General features: G+C 35.2%; 1 protein-coding gene across 1 annotated transcript in view; it reads left to right on the top strand.

The window, feature by feature from the left end:
* The window catches only part of RSBN1L (round spermatid basic protein 1 like), a 65,119-nt gene that overhangs the window by 12,511 nt on the left and 32,212 nt on the right, over positions 1-20,396 (top strand). Inside the window, exon 2 of the mRNA XM_067746039.1 lies at positions 19,080-19,196. Within this exon, the coding sequence (XP_067602140.1) occupies positions 19,080-19,196 (117 nt within the window). The remainder of the gene's footprint in view (positions 1-19,079; positions 19,197-20,396) is intronic.

Here is a 20,396-nt window from a genome sequence, read left to right on the forward strand (position 1 = left end):
CTGGGGGTGATCTGTTTTATGTCCCAATGGTTTTGCCTTTTTCAGAATGTCTTTTAAGTTGAACTATCTAACTTTTTTCATGTTTGGCTTCTTTCACTTAGCATGTTGCTTTTGAGTTGTTACATTAATCAGTTCATTCTTTTCTATTTCTAGTAGTAGTTCATTGTATGGAGACACCACACTTTGGTTTTTCGTTTGCCAGTTGATGGACATTTGGATTGTTTCTAGTTTTTGATAATTATTAAAAAGCCTGCTACAAACATTTACATACAAATCTTGGGATAGATATATGTTTTCATTTCTCTTCCGTAAATACCTAGAAGTAGAATTGCTGGATTGTATGGTTAAGTGCATGTTTAACTTCATAAGAAACTGTCAAACTTTTCTAAAGTGGCTGTACCATTTTTCATTCCCACTAGCCCTTTGATATTGTCAGTTTACTAAATTTTAGCCATCCTAGTGGACATGTAGTAGTATTTCATTGTGGTTTTAATTTGCAATTCCTGATGATTAGTGATGTTGAACATCTTTTCATGTGCTTATTTTCCATCCCTATCTCTCTTCTGTGCATGTCTGTTCAAATTGTCTATTATTGGGTGTTTTCTTATTATTTGGAAATTGTGAAAGTTCTCTACACTGTGAACAAGTTCCATATGAGATACGTATTTTTGCAAATATATTCTCCAATTCCTTGGCTTTTCTTTCTCTTAATATTGTCCTTTATACTTTTTCACAGCAGAAAATTTGAATTTTGATTAGGTCCACTTTATAATTTATTTCTTTTATGGTTTGTGCTTTTTGTGTCTGAATTAAGGGAGCTTTGCCTAACCCAAGGTCATATAGGTTTTCTCTTACGTTTTCTTTTAGATACTCTATAGTTTTAGGTTTTAAATTTAGGTCTGTGATGCCTTCGGAAAATTTTTGTATTTGAGTTTTGTTTTTTTGTTTGTTTGTTTGTTTCTCCAGTACGCGGGCCTCTCACTGTTGTGGCCTCTCCCGTTGCGGAGCACAGGCTCCGGACGTGCAGGCTCAGCGGCCACGCCTCACGGGCCCAGCCGCTCCGCGGCATGTGGGATCTTCCCGGACCAGGGCATGAACCCGTGTCCCCTGCATCGGCAGGCGGACTCTTAACCACTGCGCCACCAGGGAAGCCCTGTATTTGAGTTTTGGATCAAGGTTCCTTTACTCTTATTTTTCCTTTTTGATTAACTTAAGAGTTATTTTGTAAAGTACCCCCTCCCCCCCCATCCCATAGAGATTTTTATTAAATATATTGATTGAATTAGGGGCAAACTGTAATTGTTACAGAATTATCTTTGTACTTAAAAGCTACATGTATATCTTTACCTATTCTTTTATATCTCTGTAAAATTTATTGATATTTAATACATATTATGAGTTTTCTTGTATTTTGTTTTATTTTGGGGAGGTTTTTTTTCCGGATTATTACTGGTATATAAGAAAGCTTTTGGTTTTTCTACATGTACTTGATAATTGGGTATATAATTTTATAACAGTGAAAGGTTATCAATTATAATCAGGAACAGGTTGAATTACAGAAAGATTACTTTGTAACGTTCAGGAAGTGATTTGTTTGTGGTACATCAAGCATTGTGTTTGTCTTTAAAATCTGAGATCTCTAGTAGCAGAGTGTATAATTATTCAACTTAAACGTTTTTAGTACTTAGATGCTGTGGTAGGTGTTAACAAAAATGACTAAATCAATAGTTTGCAGTCCATGCCTTCAAGTAACTTAAACAATCTAGCAGGGTACTAGAAAAAGTAGTTATAATATTTAGTACAGTAAGTTAAATACCACAAGGCAAATGGAAAGTAGTGGTGGTAGCTAGTGGGAGTGGGCGCAGGTAGATGTTAAGAATCCCTTTCTTTCTTAAGAATCCCTTTCCTCTCCCGAAGGGATGCAGGAGGAAGGAGAGGGTGTTTTGAGAGAAACTTTGAAAGACAGTGTGGTAGGATTTCAATAAAGAGTTAAAGAAGTTCTAGTTAGAGCGTTATATGAAGTGTAACATTCATGGGAACTACATAGGAAAACTGAGCTATGCAGTGTCACAGATACTGAGGCAGGAAATAATTTATAGATGTTTGATTCTCTTTATAGCTTTGACATTATATATTGCTAAGCATCTTTATTCTAGCCCTTCATCGTAGATTTTAAAATATCAGTTGTTTTTATAAGATACTCTGTTTTAACATTTATCTGAAGTCATTGCATGTCTTGTACATACATAACTTAGCCCAACTTCTTTGAGCATAAGAAGATTTTGTGAAGGCTGCATTAGGTATTGCTGTGTAACAAACTAACCTAAAACTTGGAGGCTTAAAACAACAACCATTTTATTGTATCTAATGATGTTCTGGGTCAGGAATTCAGCAGGATTGGCTAGGTAATTTTGCTTCATTCGGGGCTGACTGGGGTTACTCCGTGGTGTTCATTTGATGGTTAGTCTTGTCTGGTGAGTCCATGATGACTTTACTCATGTGCCTGTTGCCTGTCAGGGATGATGAGATGCTGAGCTGGTCCCCTCTCTCTCCTGTCACCTCGGTGCCTTTTTACATGATCTCCTCATCAGGATAGTAGGATTTCTTACATGGCAGAAGGAGACCAAGAGACCTGGGTGGAAACAGCAAGGCTTCTTCTAACCTAGCTTTGGAAGCTTGAAACAGTTCCTCCCTGTATACTTATTAGGGCCTTAATAGGTATATTTGTTTTGTAAAATTTTATTAAGAGCATATTCTACATTGAACTGAAATAGATAAAGCACCTATAGGAGAGTTATTTAGTGGTATTAGCTAAATACATAACTTTTAAAAATTTAGAACCTTAATTGGTTGTATGAAAAAATATAATTAGGAGTGTATAAAAAGAGCATTTGTTCCCACTTATGTTATTACATTAACCGGAAAGAACTATATGATTTACTGTTTGCATTATAGAGTATAATTTTAACTAAATAATTGTATAATGTCGACTTAAGAGGTCTAGAATGTGTCACTTTTTTTTTTTTAAAGAGAAATTGGGGCTGGATAGTCAAGGGTCTTTTATTATGCATTTCTCTTTTAAAAAAATAAATTTATTTATTTTTAAAATTTATTTATTATTTTCGGCAGTGTTGGGTCTTCATTGCTGCATGCAGGCTTTCTCTAGTTGTGGTGAGCGGGAGTTACTCTTCGTTGCGGTGCTTGGGCTTCTCATTGCAGTGGCTTCTCTTGTTGTGGAGCACAGGCTCTAGGCACGTGGGCTGCAGTAGTTGTGTCTTGCGAGCTCTAGAGTGCAGGCTCAGTAGTTGTGGCACACGGGCTCTGTTGCTCTGCAGCATGTGGGATCTTCCCAGACCAGGGCTCGAACCCGTGTCCCCTGCATTGGCAGGCGGATTCTTAACCACTGTGCCACCAGGGAAGCTCAATATTTGTCACATTTTATATAACAACTATAGTGTAAGATTCAGTGAGTAGAGTGGTTTAATTCTGTAACCTAGATACCAATTATAATATCTCACTACTTAATATCTTTGTTTTACAATATATTGAAAAAAGAAGAAGTAATTATACTTCTGCTTTAGAGGCAAATTTTTCCTGCTAGGTCAATGAAGAAAACCTGACTTGAAATCTTTTGCTATGGCAGGAGAGGGAGCCCAAACCACTCTTCCATGTTATGCCTGGCTTGGCTTTCCTATAGGTATATAAGTATTTTTGTTTTCCTGTTACTTTTCTTTTGGTGTTCTTGGGACTACTACTGCTATACTATTTTGTCACTCTATGCATGTTACTAGAGGCTTTACTAATAAAATTCTACTATTTGTTTTTAACAATAATGGCTACATTTATCAAGTGCCTTTAATATACTGGGCATGTGTTGGAAATAATGCATATGTTGCCTTTAATTCTTCTAAAAAAATCTAAAAGATAAATGCTGTTGTCTTTGACAGATGAGAATGCTGAGGCACAACACAATTCAGTAGCTTGTGTCAGTTGGTCAGTTGGTGGTAGAGCTGAAATTTGAACTTAATATGTCTAACTGCAAAGCCTGAGTTATTTCCACCGTACAGTAGACCACCTGTCCGAGGTTTCATTTTCCGTGGTTTCAGGTACTTGGGGTCAACCACCGTCTGAAAATATTAAATGGAAAATTCCAGAAATAAACAATTCATAAGTTGTAAATTGTGTGCTGTTCTGAGTAGCATGATGAAATCTTGCACTGTCCTGCTCCATCCCTCCCAGTTAGTTAATCATGCCTTTGCCCAGCACATCCACACACTGCATGCGCTACTCACCTGTTAGTCACTTAGCAGCCATCTCAGTTATCAGATCTACCGTCATATTCATGTACCCTTATTTTACTTAATAATGGCCCCAAAGCATAAGAGTAGTGATGCTGGCAATTTGAATATTCTCTTGCTGTACCTAATTTATAAATTAAACTTTATCGTATGTATTGTAGGAAAAACATAGTATACATAGGGTTCAGTGCTATTTGTGATTTCAGGCATCCAACCGGTTTTAGAATATATCCCCCCAGGGTAAGGGGAGACTACTGAATTACAATCCATTTAAAGTTTCTTCATCTCCAGCTGTCTTAAACTGTCCCATTTTCAACATTTTGTCCCTTTTTTTTCTTTTCTTTGCTTTTGGCCTCTAATATGTTAGCCAAAGCAACCTGCCTATTCCTTTTTTTGATTTCTTTCTTTTTTTTTTTGGCCTATTCCTGAGTAGTAGGAAACATAAGAATTGTACAGTTTGAACTTCCTCTTCATATCTTGAGGCAGAACCATTTTTTGCACTGCTGTACAAAACATAGAATGTTGTTACTGTATGAGTCATTGTACTATTTCCCCGTTATAAAAAAAAAAAAAAGAAACATAGAATTAAGGAATACTAGAAAAGAAGGAGTCTTCAGAGGTCAGTTATTATTGCCCCTGATTATATAAGCACAAGCAGCAGAAGCTCCATGACACCCCCTCATTTCAGCAGTTCACAAGTCCTTGTGTTCTTAATCGACTGGGTCTGCATAAGTCTTTCAAATCTCGGGGTTCTTAGTGTATCAGTTTTTACAGTTATGTCCATAAGGACAATTCACCCTGATTTCAGCAGTTTCCCTCTGTGTGGATGGGTAAACAACTCCAGAGGAGGAGTCAGGTGTTTTAAATACCATCTGCCTCATGCCTGTCAGATCTCAGCCATCCCTTAAATAGGAAGGAAAAGTTTTCTTCTTTTCCTTCCAAGTTTCTGTAGCCTGTTTATACATTATTTCTTCACCTATCGTACAACTCTATTTACTGGGCAAGACTTGATGCAGAAGAGCCAGAAGTAGTGCTTATATATGTGCACGTTATGAGTTAGAAACTGTCTCTTATTTTTAAATATCAAAAAACATTCATGGTAAATAATTCTCTTTATAGTTACTGGTTTTCTTTCCTAATGTGTGGTAGAAGAGTTTTTAACTAGAAACAAGGGGACCTGATTAGGAGTTGTCCTGGTTCTGCCATTTAGTGTCTGTTCCTGGGAAAATCTTTTAAGTGCACTGAGACCCAACTTTTTGCTCTGTAAAATGAGGATAGTAGGTGAGATTTCTAAGTTGTTCCTATGAAAAAACAAATTCTGTGGAAACTTTTCTGACAACTGCCCCACTCCAACACTATCTTATTCTTCTCTTGCTGTATCTCCACTATACCCTGCTTATTTCTAGAGTTTTATAAAAGAATTTATGTACTTTCTTATATTGCATTATGATTTCTCTAATTTGTCCTGTACTTCTTTCTTATGTGGATTCAACAAGCACTTACTGCCTGCTGTACACTTGGCACTGTGGGGGGAATGCAAGGAGGAAAGCTATTTATATTTCTCTCTTTTTTTGAAAGGAGCATTTTTAAAATTAATTTATGGCTGCGTTGGGTCTTCATTGCTGCACATGGGCTTTCTTTAGTTGTGTCAAGTGGGAGCTTCTCATTGCGGTGGCTTCTCTTGTTCCGAGCACGGGCTCTAGGTGCGTTGGCTAAAGTAGTTGTGGCTCGCGGGCTTAGTTGCTCTGCAGCATGCGGGATCTTCCCGGACCAGGGCTCGAACCCGTGTCCCCTGCAGTGGCAGGCAGACTTCCAACCACTGGGCCACCAGGGAAGCCCTATTTATATTTCTTGCTTTTAGAGTATTTATAATTTAATTGGAGAGATAATTAGCTGCAGTGTAAGCAAGGCTCTGTATTGTTACTCATCTTGTTTCTTTTTTCTGCATATTGACCTTTTTTTTTGTCTTCTGTGACTGCTGACACTTTAGATGCTTATCACTAGCAACTTGTTTGTATTTACTTGAACCATTTTCTTCTTTTTCCCCTGGAAACTGCATTCATATTGAACATCATTTATATGCAAAACACTCTTCTAGGTTCTGTAGAAGATAACAAAGATGAGTAAGATATGATAACTACAAAAGAGTTTATAATCCAGTAGGGCAGATGGAACAGCTACACAATCAGAATTCAAATCGTAAGAGAGAGAGGCAGTGTTGTAGGGATCTAGGAGTGCTTAATGAAAGAAGCTGAATTTCACCTAGATCTTTCAGGATGTATAGGATTTTGGTAGGCAGAGTTGGGATGGGCAAGACATTCCAGCTCAATGGTATTAGCAAAAATACTGGAGTAAGACATTTGAATAATAATGAATCAAACATTCTGGAATTTTGTGTATGTATACATGTGGATGAGTAGTAGAAGAAATTATTAAAAGATAAGGTGAGTCTTGACTAAGATTCTTGAATGGCATACTATGGGAATTTTCTTTTTTTGGTAGGGTTTGTTTGTTTAAAGCAGAGGAGAGTGCCATGATAAACTATACTTTCAAGGAATATTTGGTCACTCTATGCTTAGTGGACTGGTGGGGAGGAGAGAAACTCTAGGTAGGAAGATCACTTTTTTTCAAAAGGTATTGAATCAATGGTGGTGGTAGCTATGGAAAGCGGAAAGGAAGATAGACATATTTTAATGGAAAAATAGACTGAACTGAGCAGGTGACTTAATGTTACGGGGAAATGGAAGAAGGAAGTATTATAAAGGTTTTTGAGAATTTTTTGAATTTTAATGTTAGGGTGTTGTGCCATTAACATAAAGAGAGAATTAAAAGGAGAGCTTGAACCTTAGTTATATGATAAAGATGATGATTTTGGTGTTAACTGTTTCTTACGGGGATGAAGGCGTGGAACTTGGTAGAAGGGTTGGGTTGAGAGATTAGTTTGGGGATTCATTTGCCTAAAGTTATAGTTTAAATCATAGGATTGCATTTTTAGAGGAAATAGAAAGAAGAGAGGAAGCATGCCTAGGGTATACCCTAGGGGAATGTGCAGGTTTGGGATGATAAATTGTGAGTTATTGAGTAGTCATGTAGGATAGTGCAGTTTCACTGCAACTTAGGGAGAATTTTGAGTTGGAGGTCAATAATGTCTGTTGCACTAAGGACTGAGAAAAAAGGGCTGGGAAAACATTGGATTTGGTGGTCTTGATTAGCTTTGTTGGGGGAGGAGGTGTGATAAGTGTCTTCTTTCCCCATCCACTGTATGTGCAGTCCTTTCTCTTTTTATTGTATCCTTCATCTTTTTCTTTCCGTTGATGTTCTTATTTTTGTAATTTACTTTCCCTTCTGCCTCCCCACTTCAATTCTGTATCACTTGTCTTATTCTCCTGCTTCCTGCTTGTTCTCAGATCTATTTCCAGCTATACTTATTCGTGGGTGGGGAAGGATAATAGAGGAGGATATCAGTGTTGTTGCTAGACCGATCAGTTTCATGGACTGCATTATTGCAGCGTGAATTATGGCACATATAACAAAGCAAGTAAAACTGTGATCACATGAAGCCTATTTGAGGTTGGGCTACACGAATGTATTGCAGCTGAAAGCTTTAGCATGAAATTCTACCAACATTTCTTAAGAACTGCCAGTGTGGATTTTTATGACACTTATATTTAAAAAAAAAAAAAAAAAATCTGAGGATTTCCCTGTGGTCCAGTGGCTAAGACTCTGTGCTCCCAACGCAGGGGGCCCGGGTTCAATCCCTGGTCAGGAACTAGATCCCTCATGCCACAACTAAGAGTTCACATGCAAGTAAAGATCCCGCATACCACAGCTGAAGATCCCACATGACACAAAGAAGATCTCTCACGAGGCAACGAAGAGCCTGTGTGCTGCAACCAAATACCCGGGCGGCCAAATAAATAAAAATAAATATTAAAAAAAACCTAATGAGCCTGTATGAATATCCCTCTTTATAACAAAATCTGTGGTTTAATAAGTCTTAATATTGTGTGGGATTTCTATCTTTCTCTTAAAAACTATTAAATCTAACAAATGTATATATGTATACATATTCATATATGTATACAATTATAATTGTGTTATATTTTCTTTTTTTCTTTTGTTCGTCTCTTTTTAAATTATAACATAACCTTGAGGTAATGTATGTAAAGTGAGGCAGAAATGCATTTGAATAGTTGTAAATGAAGGGAGGACTTGGGAAAAAGTAAGATTATTTGTGTGTGTTTGTTACTTTCTAGTATATTAATTCAGTGTTTTATTTTGAAGTGTTTTTTACTCATCTCTTTCCTTCTAATATGGCTTAAGTGATTCTAATTCTTTCTTAAAAAAATATTTGTCTGAAAATAATTGTCAGTTCTTTCAGGGAGAAGATTTAGGCTAACAACTTATTTATACATGTAATACATAAATATGTATCCCTTTCTGTTGCAGAAATTTTAAATAATTTAAAAGTACATGAAATAGGAACCAAGAGCTCCCTTTGTTCCTTAGGTGTTTGTGTCTGTCCTTCCAGACCTTTTGCTATGCATTTACATACATACATGTTTACATATATACACTCACAGAAAAGAATATTCAGTTTATTTTTTAAAACCTAAATATCCTATATGCATTTTTCTGTAACTTGTACTTTTTAACTTAACAGTGTGTCTTGGAGCTCTGTCCATTAGTGTTAAATTTATATACACATGTACAGTATGTGTCTGTGTGTATGTTTTTCTTTTAATTAACTACATTTTGCCTTTATAAATTTATATAAAGTATAGATTTCAGTAAGCTTTTAATTTTAGAATAGTTTTAGATTTACAGAAAAGTTGGGAACTTTGTACAGAGTTCCCATATATGCTATACTCACTTTCTCCTATTATTAAAAATCTTAAATTTGTATAGTATATTTGCCACACTTAATGAACCAGTATTGATATATTATCATTAAGTAAAGTCCATATTTTATTCACATTTCCTTAGTTTTTACCTAATTTCCCTTTTCCGTTCTAGGATCCTATTGAGGATAACACATTTTAAATTAATTAATTAATTAATTTTTGCTTTGTAGAGTTTTATTTTTTAATTTAATTTTTTTCAGTTATACATACACATGTATCTATTCTTTTTCAAATTCTTTTCCCATTTAGGTTATTACAGAGTACTGAGCAGAGTTCCCTGTGCTATACAGTAGGTCCTTGTTGGTTATTTATTCTAAATATAGCAGTGTGTACGTGTCAATGTCAAATTCCCAGTCTTTCCCCTTCCCACCCTCCCTCGCTGGTAACCATAAGTTCCTTCTCTAAGTCTATGAGTCTGTTTCTGTTTTGTAAATAAGTTCATTTGTATCATGTTTTTAGATTCCGCATATAAGCAGTGTCATACGATATTTGTCTTTCTCTGTCTGACTTACTTCACTTAGCATGATAATCTCCAGGTCCACCCGTGTTGCTGCAAATGGCATTAATTTATTCTTTTTAATGGCTGAGTAATATTCCATAGTATATATGTACCACATCTTCTTTATCCATTCATCTATTGATGGACATTTAGTTTGCTTCCATGACTTGGCTATTGTAAACAGCGCTGCAGTGAACATTGGGGTGCATGAGGATACCACATTATATTTAGTCATCATGTCTGTTTAGGCTCTTCTTGGCTATGGTAGTTTCTTAGAATTTTCTTGCTTTAGATGACCTTGACAGTTTGAGGAATACTCGTCAGGTATTTTGTAAAATGTCCCTCAATTGGGATTTGTCTAATGTTTTTCTCATGATTAGACTGGGGTTATGGGTATTTGGGAGGAAGACCATGGCTTTGTAAATTTTTAAAATAAAATTTAATTTAAAAAATAAAATAATACTGAAAGGTTTATAGTGAAAAATGGCCATAACACTCTCCATTCCTGTCTCCAGCCCCCTGTCCAGCTGTAACTCTTTTTTTAAAAAAAAATAAATTTATTTATTTATTTTTGGCTGCATTGGGTCGTTGTTGCTGTGCGTGGGCTTTCTCTGGTTGCGGCGAGTGGTGGCTGCTCTTCTTTGTGGTGCACAGGCTTTTCATAGCCGTGGCTTCTCTTATTGTGGAGCATGGCCTCTAGGCGCACGGGCTTCAGTAGTTGTGGCACGTGGGCTCAGTAGTTGACTTGCGGGCTCTAGAGCTCAGGCTCAGTAGTTGTGGTGCATGGGCTTAGTTGCTCCATGGCATGTGGGATCTTCCTGTACCAGGGCTCGAACCCGTGTCTCCAGCACTGGCAGGAGGATTCTTAACCAGTGCACCACCAGGGAAGCCCTGTAACTCTTTTTTAAAAAATTTATTTTATTGAAGTATAGTTGATTTACAATGTTGTGTTAATTTCTGCTGTACAGCTAAGTGATTCAGGTATACATAAATATATATATATATTATTTTTCACATTCTTTTCCATTATAGTTTTTTACAGGATATTGAATATACTTCCCTGTGCTATACAGTAGGACCTTGTTGTTTATCCATTCTATTTATAATAATTTGCATCTGCTAATCCAAACTCCCTATCCATCCCTCCCCCGTCTGTAATTCTTAATTCTCATCTCCTTTTAATTCCAAATTTCTAAATAAAATGCTCATTTTGCCTTTTATTTTTGAAGCAATCAGTTTTAGACGTATATTGCATTCTTGTTAAGATAAATAAGAATTTAGCACTTTAAAATTTAGCTTCTTTCCTATCTCTGATAATTTCATAAACCTTAGTTGAAGCAATAATCAGGGCTTATTGTGACTTTGCAAATACTGTTCAGTGCAGATCAGAGATCCTTTTCTCTATGGCTTTCTTGGTTTTCATGTAGCTAAAAATTGCCTCTCTTTTTCATTTACATATATACTTATTGCTTCATTTTCTGTCTTATTCTCTGTTGTGTGATAAGAGGTAATCTGGCAATTCCCCTTTATTCCTGGGGGGCCTTGTTTCTGCAGTTCTGCATTCCTGTGTTTCGACCTGAACTGTTACCCTTTAAGCCAGCTACATAGCTTTCATACTGATATTTTCTTGTGTTGCTCTCCTGTGCTCTGGGTCCCTTGTTTCCTGGGTCTCACGTCTTCTTCCTTCTTTGTTTACTCCTTTTACTTAGCATGCCCTCATGTAACTTCCTCAGAAAGGATGCATGTGTGGTAAAAATTTTGAACTTTTGCTTGTCTGAAAATGTCTTCCATCATGCTTGATTGATAGTTTGGCAGATTTTAGAATTCTAGGTTAAAAAATATTTTCATTATGAATTTTGAAGTTACTGCTGTATTACTTTCTAGCGTCTACTGTTGCATTGACGGAGTCCAGTTCCACACTGTTACCTGATCTTTTATATGCGATCTTTTTTTTTTTTTTTCCGCTTCTTCTGGAGTCTTTTAAGATCTTTTCTTTATCCCCAGTGTACTGAAATTTCATGAGGGTGTGCCTGGTGTGTTTGGGGCCAGAGGGGCTACAGTGGTGAAGTCCATTCTTTGTACTCATGCCTTGAAGAATCTTCATTCTGGAGACTGATCTTTTATGGGAAATATTTATTTATTTATTTATTTATTTATTTATATTTTTCTTCCTTATGCAATTGGTTTCTTTTTCTGAAATTTCAGTTAATTTGATATTAGATCTCCTGAATAGATCCTTTGTGTTGCCTTATTTTTTGCTATTTTTCACTTCTTTGTCTTGTTGCTCTGATTTTTGGAAGATTATCTAAACTTTATCTCTTCCAACCTTTTAATTAAGGCTTTCTGTTTTGCTACTGTCTTTTTAATTTTTAAAAATTCTTGTTTTTTAAATTTCCTGATTCAGTTCAGCTTGAGTATTTTAGGGAAGTACAATCAGCTTGTCTTTGCCTTGCCTAGGGTACCTGAGCCTTGAGGCCTGTTCAGTTCCTCCAGAAAATGAAAGTTTCAGTGTTTGTCTTAAAGGGTGAGATTGAAATGATCACTTGAATGTTTGGGGTGAGGGTGGGAGAACTGGGAAGTCCAACTCTTTCTTATATAAACTTATAAACAATTTCCCTTGTTTTAAGATCCCTGTATGTGCGTATGTGTGTGTGTATATATACATATACAGACGTATATACATAAATGTGTGTATATGTGTGTGTGTTTATATATATACACACAGTATACATATATATGTCAGATTTGGGATCCTTTTATAGATTTGCATTTATCAACTTGCAGTTTTCGTCTAACGTATCATGAACATTTCCCCCATGATGTTAACTGTTATTTAAACATGATTTTTAATGGCTTCATAATTTTCCATTTCTGAATATAACCAAATTTATCTAACCAATCTCCATTATTAAACATTTATTATTTACAATTTTTCACTGTTAAAAATAATGTGGGATGAAGACCCTTGTATGTGTATTTTTGTGCAGGCTTGGTTTTCTTTTTATTAATCTTAGTTGTGGAATTGTGGGATCAAAGGAATGATGAGTTTTAATATTTTTCCAACATACTGTTAAATTGCTCTCCAGTAAAGACTATCAGTTTACGCTCATCACTGTGTAGAAGTGCCTATTTCGCTTCACCTTTGCCAAGCAGCACTGGTTACTGTTATTTTTAAGAAAAATGGTCTTTTTAAAAATTTTGTGTCCATGTAAGATGATGGATATTCACTAAACTTACTGTGGTAATCAGTTCATCCTGTATGTAAGTCAGATCATTATGCTGTATACACGTTAAGCTTATTCAGTGCTGTTTGTCAGTGATATCTCAATAAAAATGGTCAATTTGATAGGTGAAGAAATGATTTCATGTTATTTTAATTGAGCTTTTCTTCATGTTTGACATTAGCATTCTTTGAAATTTGCTTGTTTTGTGTCCTTTGTATCTTTTCCTATTTTCTTTTTAAAATTTTATTTTTCTATTTTTAATTTTTTTGGTGGTAAATTGTGAAAGTTTTTTATATAAAAAGAATTCTGCATAAAAAAGAAATCAGCCCACTGTCTTTTGGGGAAAATTATTTGTCTTTATTGAGACTTACCCAGAAAAATTTTGGATCCCTACTGTTATTGGAGGAATAGCTGTATTAAATCTTAGAACTGTTTGTCAGAAATGACCAGGTCAGTTAGAAAAGGGATATACATTTGAAGAACTACTACTGAAAGACTTTCAGGACTAAGAATTCCCTTCCTTGCCATGGAAAAGAAGGAAGGATTAACAAAGATCAACTTAGAGCACCTTATTGGAGAGAAAGTCATGATGTACTGTAGAAAATAACAGTAATTTCTCACTTTTATTACAGGACTCGTTTCATGCATTGAACAAGCATTTATTGAGGGAGAGCCTTCTCTACCCTCAAGGAATGTACACTGGTGGGGTTAGGAATGATGCTAAGAAGAAAGATATGTTTGTAACTGACTAGAATACGGTGTGATATAGAGAACCTGCTTGCTGTATTATAGCACAATGGACCTGGTCTAGTTTCTTAGCACAGAACAAATGAGAATGAGCCTATCAGTGACTGCCAGAAGTTAGAGCTGTCACGTCTTTTACCTGGAGTGATAAGAGACAGGTGAGACAATAAAAATGAAATGATTCTCAGCTGCTATTTAGTTTTGAACAGTTAATTTTTTCTTCTGTTTTTGAGGTCACTATGAGGATGACAGTGAGAGTTAAAATTTTTGTCAAAATGAAAAGAGTAAATTATATTTCTTATATTTTTGAAAGCAGGGATGTATACAGTACATTTTTTAAAGTAATTAGAACTGTTAAAAAATGGGTGGCAATCTCCTGTTATCTGGAAATCTGTGAATTAATTCTGAAGATTTCAGATGAATGGTTTGTTGATGTATTATTTGATCAGTCTCTTAAAAGTATTTACAAAGCTTTTTATGTTTTGCTTTCTTACTGGAGCAGTTCATATAATACTTGTGTGTGTTTTTCATCCCTACATTATTATAATGACATTAATACTTGTGGAGACAAGTGAATTTTATTATAATCAGATGAAAACATTTATTTTGTTATTTAAGAACTGGTTTCCAAAGTGGTACTTATAATAAAAATCAACTGATACCTTGTCGATTTTAAGATTCTTTAGTGCAGCACTATTACTCATTTTTATCTCATACACGTAAATGCTTAATAGAAATGTATTGGGTGAGTGAAATACATGTTACATTGATGCATATGTGGCATATACTGCTAAATCATAAGTTGACCATATGTTTGAAAATCCCATTTATATTTTGTTTGAAATTACTTTCATCAGCTTTCTTTTTTATATCTTAACTTCTACGTATAAGGTATGTCTTTAGCCCATGTGTGTTTTTCCACATATATAACTTAAAGTATGTTGTGAGTTGATAATGACTTACTTATTCCTTCTCTTTCCCTCCATTCTTAGATTCCTTTTGCATCTTTAAATTCAAATCATATCACGGGTCTCTTAGCATCTGTGTTCCGTCTGTCCCCTATCCCCCTTTGTATTTTCAAATAAAAAGTGTCCTTATGTTAAATTGGGCTTTTCAAAACAGATAATTTGTTGTTCTTATGGTGGAATAATTCTCACTTTTATTCTAAGAATTGTGATGGGAAGATGAGCTAGAAATTCTTTCCAAGCCTTAGATTAAATCATGAAGGATAAAACGGTACAAATTCATGGTCATGAAAAGAAGTAAAAACTAAGAATGACACTTGTTAAAGAACAATGTATAACTGTAAACTTGATGCCAGGGAGTCTTTTCCTTGTGAAAAGATCTCGAAGTGGCTTTTATAAATATGAATGCATGACAGTGTGGTAGCAGCAGACTTGAGGTTTTATAGACAGTGAGGTTCTGACTTGTTATGGCCCCAACTAGAGAGCATGCGTGCCACAAACTACAGAGCCTATGCGCTCTGGAGCTCCGGTGCCATAACTAGAGAGAGAAAACCCTTCAGGCCACAACTAGAGAGAAACCCACGTGCCGCAACTAAGACCCGACGCAGCCGAAAAATATAAAGTCTTTATTTAAAAAAAAGATAAAGAAATGCTTTTCTACTATGTATATGTAGACTGATTTGTTTTTGCTTCCTTTGCTTTGAAGGTTTTGGGTGTAGTATAGGGTAGGAGGTAAATGCAGTTATGTTGTCAGTCACTCTTATAGTCTTGACTGTGCCACTGTTTTTGTTTCCATAGGTGTTTTTTGTATAATGACTTCACACCTTCAACTTATTTTTACTTGAACTATTTAATACCATACTTAAAGGCATATTTCAAAACCCCTTTTCCTGTATTACAAAACTAATATGCTCCTATTGCAGAAACTTAGAAACTTTTTGCCACTTAAAAGTAATGGCTTACAAAAAGAAATGAAATTGAGTTATTTGTAGTGAGGGGGATGGACCTAGAGTCTGTCCTACAGAGTGAAGTAAGTCAGAAAGAGAAAAACAAATACTGTATGCTAACACATATATATGGCATCTAAAAAAAAAAAAGGTTCTGAAGAACCTAGAGGCAGGACAGGAATAAAGACGCAGACATAGAGAATGGACTTGAGGACACGGGGACGGGGAAGGATAAGCTGGGACGAAGTGAGAGAGTGGCATTGACATATATACATTACCAAATGTAAAATAGATAGCTAGTGGGAAGCAGCCGCATAGCACAGAGAGATCAGCTCTGTGCTTTGTGACCACCTAGAGGGGTGGGATAGGGAGGGTGGGAGGGAGATGCAAGAGGGAGGGTATATGGGGATATATGTATATGTATAGCTGATTCACTTTGTTATACAGCAGAAACTAACATACCATTGTAAAGCAATTATACTCCAATAAAGATGTTAAAAAAATAAAAGTAATGGCTTTTAATGATTTGCAGTATTATCTTTCAGTCTGTTTTCTGAATGTGTATATTAATCATAAATTTTAAAAAATTGTGATGTGTAGAGGCAGGAGGTATATATGAGAAATCTCCGTCTTCTGTTCCATTTTGCTGGGAACCTAAAACTACTCTAAAAAATAAAGTCTATAATGTCTATAAATAAGTATATTTATAAATAAAGTCTATAAAAATTGGGTCATATTATATTATAGTTTTATTTCCTGAGAAACTAGTTTAATTTTATTCTGAAAAAAATTTGTTTTGTGACTGTGATGGTTTATAGTGTATCATATTCTTTATATATGTCATTAAAATTCTATAGTTATTTTAATCTGTGGGGTTGGAAGTCAGGATCGTGGTTACCCTTAGCAGTGCTGCATAATAAAGACTGGAAGGGGGTACCTGAGATGGGTTCCGGGTGCTGTTCATTTTTGTGAAAATTGAACTGTATACTTACGTGCTTTTTTCTGTATGTATATTATACTTTAATAAACTTTTAAAAGTTTAATAATTATTGAAATAATACTTTTAGGTTAATAAGATTAATAGGGAAAAGAAATGCTGAGACATTTCAGATGACTCTTTTCTTCAGTTGTGGTTAATAATATATAACTAGTTCATTTAAAAATGTGTAGTTACTTAGGCAATATTAACTTATATATGTGTCTGAGCTCCAGCTATTTGTACTGACATTTTATGGCTGGATGACAGCCTATGACATGTTTTCAAGGACTTTAAAACAGCAAAAAGTAAGAGTAGTGAGCCAATCTGAAGTGTGAGAACAGCTTAATCTATTCTAGAATTTTAGAATAAGTTGTATATGAACATATGAGGACTTTATCTAGCTTTTTCATCTCTGTGTCCCTAACTTTTTCTTATACTCAGCAATGTGTATTTGTTAAGTCAGTGAATCCCTGTTTTAGTTTGCTCAGCCATCAACTGTCCTCTCATCTGCTTTGAGTATTATCACTTTAAAAAAAGCACTTTGTCAGTTTGATAGGTGAAAATATCTTGTTTGAATTTGTGTTATTTAAATTAATAAGTTTTAAAATGTTTATTAAATACATAGATTTAACTTTTTTGAGAATTATCTAGTTAAGTAGTTTGGAGAGTCGTTCAGTACGGTAGCCCCTAGACTCGTGGCTTTTTTTTTTTTAACTTAATTAATTAATTTAATTTTTGGCTGCTTTGGGCCTTTGTTGCTGCATGCGGGCTTTCTCTAGTTGTAGCGAGCGGGGGCTGCTCTTCGTTGTGGTGTGCAGGTTTCTCATTGCGGTGGCTTCTCTTGTTGTGGAGCATGGGCTCTAGGCGAGCGGGCTTCAGTAGTTGTGGCACGTGGGCTCAGTAGTTGTGGCTTGCCAGCTCTAGAGCGCAGGCTCAGTAGTTGTGGCGCATGGGCTTAGTTGATCCGCGGCATGTGGGATCTTCCCGGATCAGGGCTCGAACCCATGTCTCCTGCATTGGCAGGTGGATTCTTAACCACTGTGCCACCAGGGAAGTCCTCATGTGGCTTTTGAACAGTTAAAGTTGAGCTACTTTGAATTGAAATGTGCCATAAGTGTAAAATATAGACTGGAATTTGAAATCTTATTATGAAAAAAGGAATGTAAAATATCTCAGTAAGTTTTTAGTATTGGTTCCATGTTGAAATGATGTTTTAGATATATTGGCTAAATAAAATATTATTAAAATTAATTTCACTAGTTTTGTTTTGTTTCTAATGTGACTACTAGAAAATTTAAATTTACGTATGTGGTAACCATTATATTTCTGTTTGCAGAGCTGATCAAGACAGTAATCTAAACATTAGGTGACTAGGACCTGAACTTAGGGTAGTATTTATAGAAAGAGAAGTAAGGAGGGATTTTAAGAAATTATGCAATTGGCATATATGTTATATAATCTTGGGTGTTAGGCTTTTTGCAGTTTTGTGTGTTTCCATCATAGCTTTGTAACCAGTAGTAAGCTTTTTGAAGACAAGGATTTTATCACTATTTTAAAATTCTCCTCTGCATTTCGTCTTTTGCTGGGTGCATAGGAGCTTGATTGAACAACAATAATTAAAAGGACATCGAGGGCTTCCCTGGTGGCGGAGTGGTTGAGAGTCCGCCTGCCGATGCAGGGGACACGGGTTCGTGCCCAGGTCCGGGAAGATCCCACATGCCACGGAGCGGCTAGGCCCGTGAGCCATGGCCGCTGAGCCTGTGCGTCCGGAGCCTGTGCTCCGCAACGGGAGAGGCCACAACAGTGAAAGGCCCGCGTACCGCAACAAAAAAACAAAAAAAAAGAACATCGAATAATTTTATATACACAAAGTTTGAATTTTTAGAATGCAGGTCAATGATTCTTAGAGTTCCTATACCCTTTATTTTAATATCATAATATCACCAGTTAGCCATGTCAGTCATATCTTTTTTAAAAGGTGCAAGTATAAGGGAACTAACATCTAGTCTTATATATATACCAGGCTCTGGGTAGTCATTTTATATCTTTCTTCATTTAGTCCTTGTAGTAACCCATGAGAAAGATATCAACCATTATTTTACATATTAGAATATTGAGAATGACTATTTTTTCCAGTGTTATGTTAACCAATCCAGATATGCCCAGCTTCAAAATTAGCCCCTTTTCCATTGTAGTTTACTCTCTCGATTAAAGTTAGCCACTTACTTTAAGTGATTTGAAGTTAGTTTGTTATTGTATTGGACATGAAGTATGTGAAGAATAATCTTTAGGATAAAATGTGTAGTGATAAATTTTGATAGTTTATGATGTATTATATATTCTGGTGTTCAATATATGAAAGGAAATTTATAAATAACTAAAACCTTAGAGAAAGAAAAAAAAGCATGTTTGTTTTTCATTCTAATTTTCTTGGTGTGTTGTAATTCTAGAAATTTCACTGTAGTTCATGAAAAAAATAAAATTTTAAAATAGTTTTAAATATTTATTTTGTCTTTTAGATAAAATCAAAGACAAAATTAAAGAAAGGGATAAAGAAAAGGAAAGAGAAAAGAAGAAGCATAAAATAATGAATGAGATCAAGAAAGAAAATGGAGAAGTAAAGATTTTGCTGAAAAGTAAGTTTATATTAAGTGATTTCAGTTGTACTGTGTTACATTGTTCAGTATATATGTATTGGCTTAGTGATTAAAGTAAGAAATGTTATTTGGTGCTGAATTTTGCTGGGAATAAACATTTGTGGTCAGACTATGAAAGGTAAATATAATAGTGGGGTTTTCTAATCTGTGTAGTAATATGTCTTTAGTATATTTATTTAGTGAGTTATTAGAAAGTACTAAAGGTAATTATAAGGTTCCTTAAATTATTTGAAAATAGGTTCTCTGACTCTGTGTTTATATTACTAGTCTTTATCCATATTTAGATATTCTAAAATAAAAGGCTAAAGAAATTTTTAGCATGATAGTTATGGTGGAGGAAGAGATCTTAACAATATTTGATGATAATCACCATAGCATAGTCTGGGATTTAGAGGGAGCATTTTACTCTGAGCTAAATAAGAAGGTGTTGTTTTACTGTTTGTTTCTTGCATGCTTAAGAATATCCTCTTTTTGTTTCCTGTTTTTTCTCATTACAACTATTTTTAGTTGTTGTTTATACATAGGGGTGGATGGTGAGGTAATAATATAAATCCTGTCAATAAATCTGAACTTTTCCAGAGAGAATTTGTGATAGAAGGATAGTTTTAAATTCACTCAGGTAGCAAGGTAAGAAGAATCAGTGGCATTTGGTTGCTAGATAGCTAGCAAATTCATTTGCTGCCTCATCAAGTTAACAATTTGTGGATCAGAACACGTTGACTTTGATTAATTTCATATTGAATTTATGTGTGGATAAGCCTTTCTATCTGCATAAGGGAGAAAAGGCCATAGCACTGTAGGTGCAATGAAATTACTGGTTAATTTATATTATTTAAGGTAAACAGTATTAGATTCTATAATTTCATTTCATTCTTTGTCATGTTTCCAGATGTTCTTTGGTGGCACTTTGTCTAAGCTCTATTTTCTACTTGTCAGAACTTTATTTTCTATAAAATTCTTTTGACCTTGAAGAAACATGTCAGAGCTTAAGTTGATGGCTACTTGGTGAATGCTCATGGTCCTTTTGTTCTATTTTTTTGCCAGTGTGTTTTATCTATGTTGTCTAAATAGACTGTAAGCCTTTGAGGCAGGAGTTGAATATAATCACACTAGTGCTCTACAGCAGCTAATGATGAACACTTGAAATGTTTTCTTACCTTTACCCTCTTGGTTTAGTCA

Source organism: Pseudorca crassidens, chromosome 8 (assembly GCF_039906515.1).
Source record: "Pseudorca crassidens isolate mPseCra1 chromosome 8, mPseCra1.hap1, whole genome shotgun sequence".
Classification (NCBI taxonomy): domain Eukaryota; kingdom Metazoa; phylum Chordata; class Mammalia; order Artiodactyla; family Delphinidae; genus Pseudorca; species Pseudorca crassidens.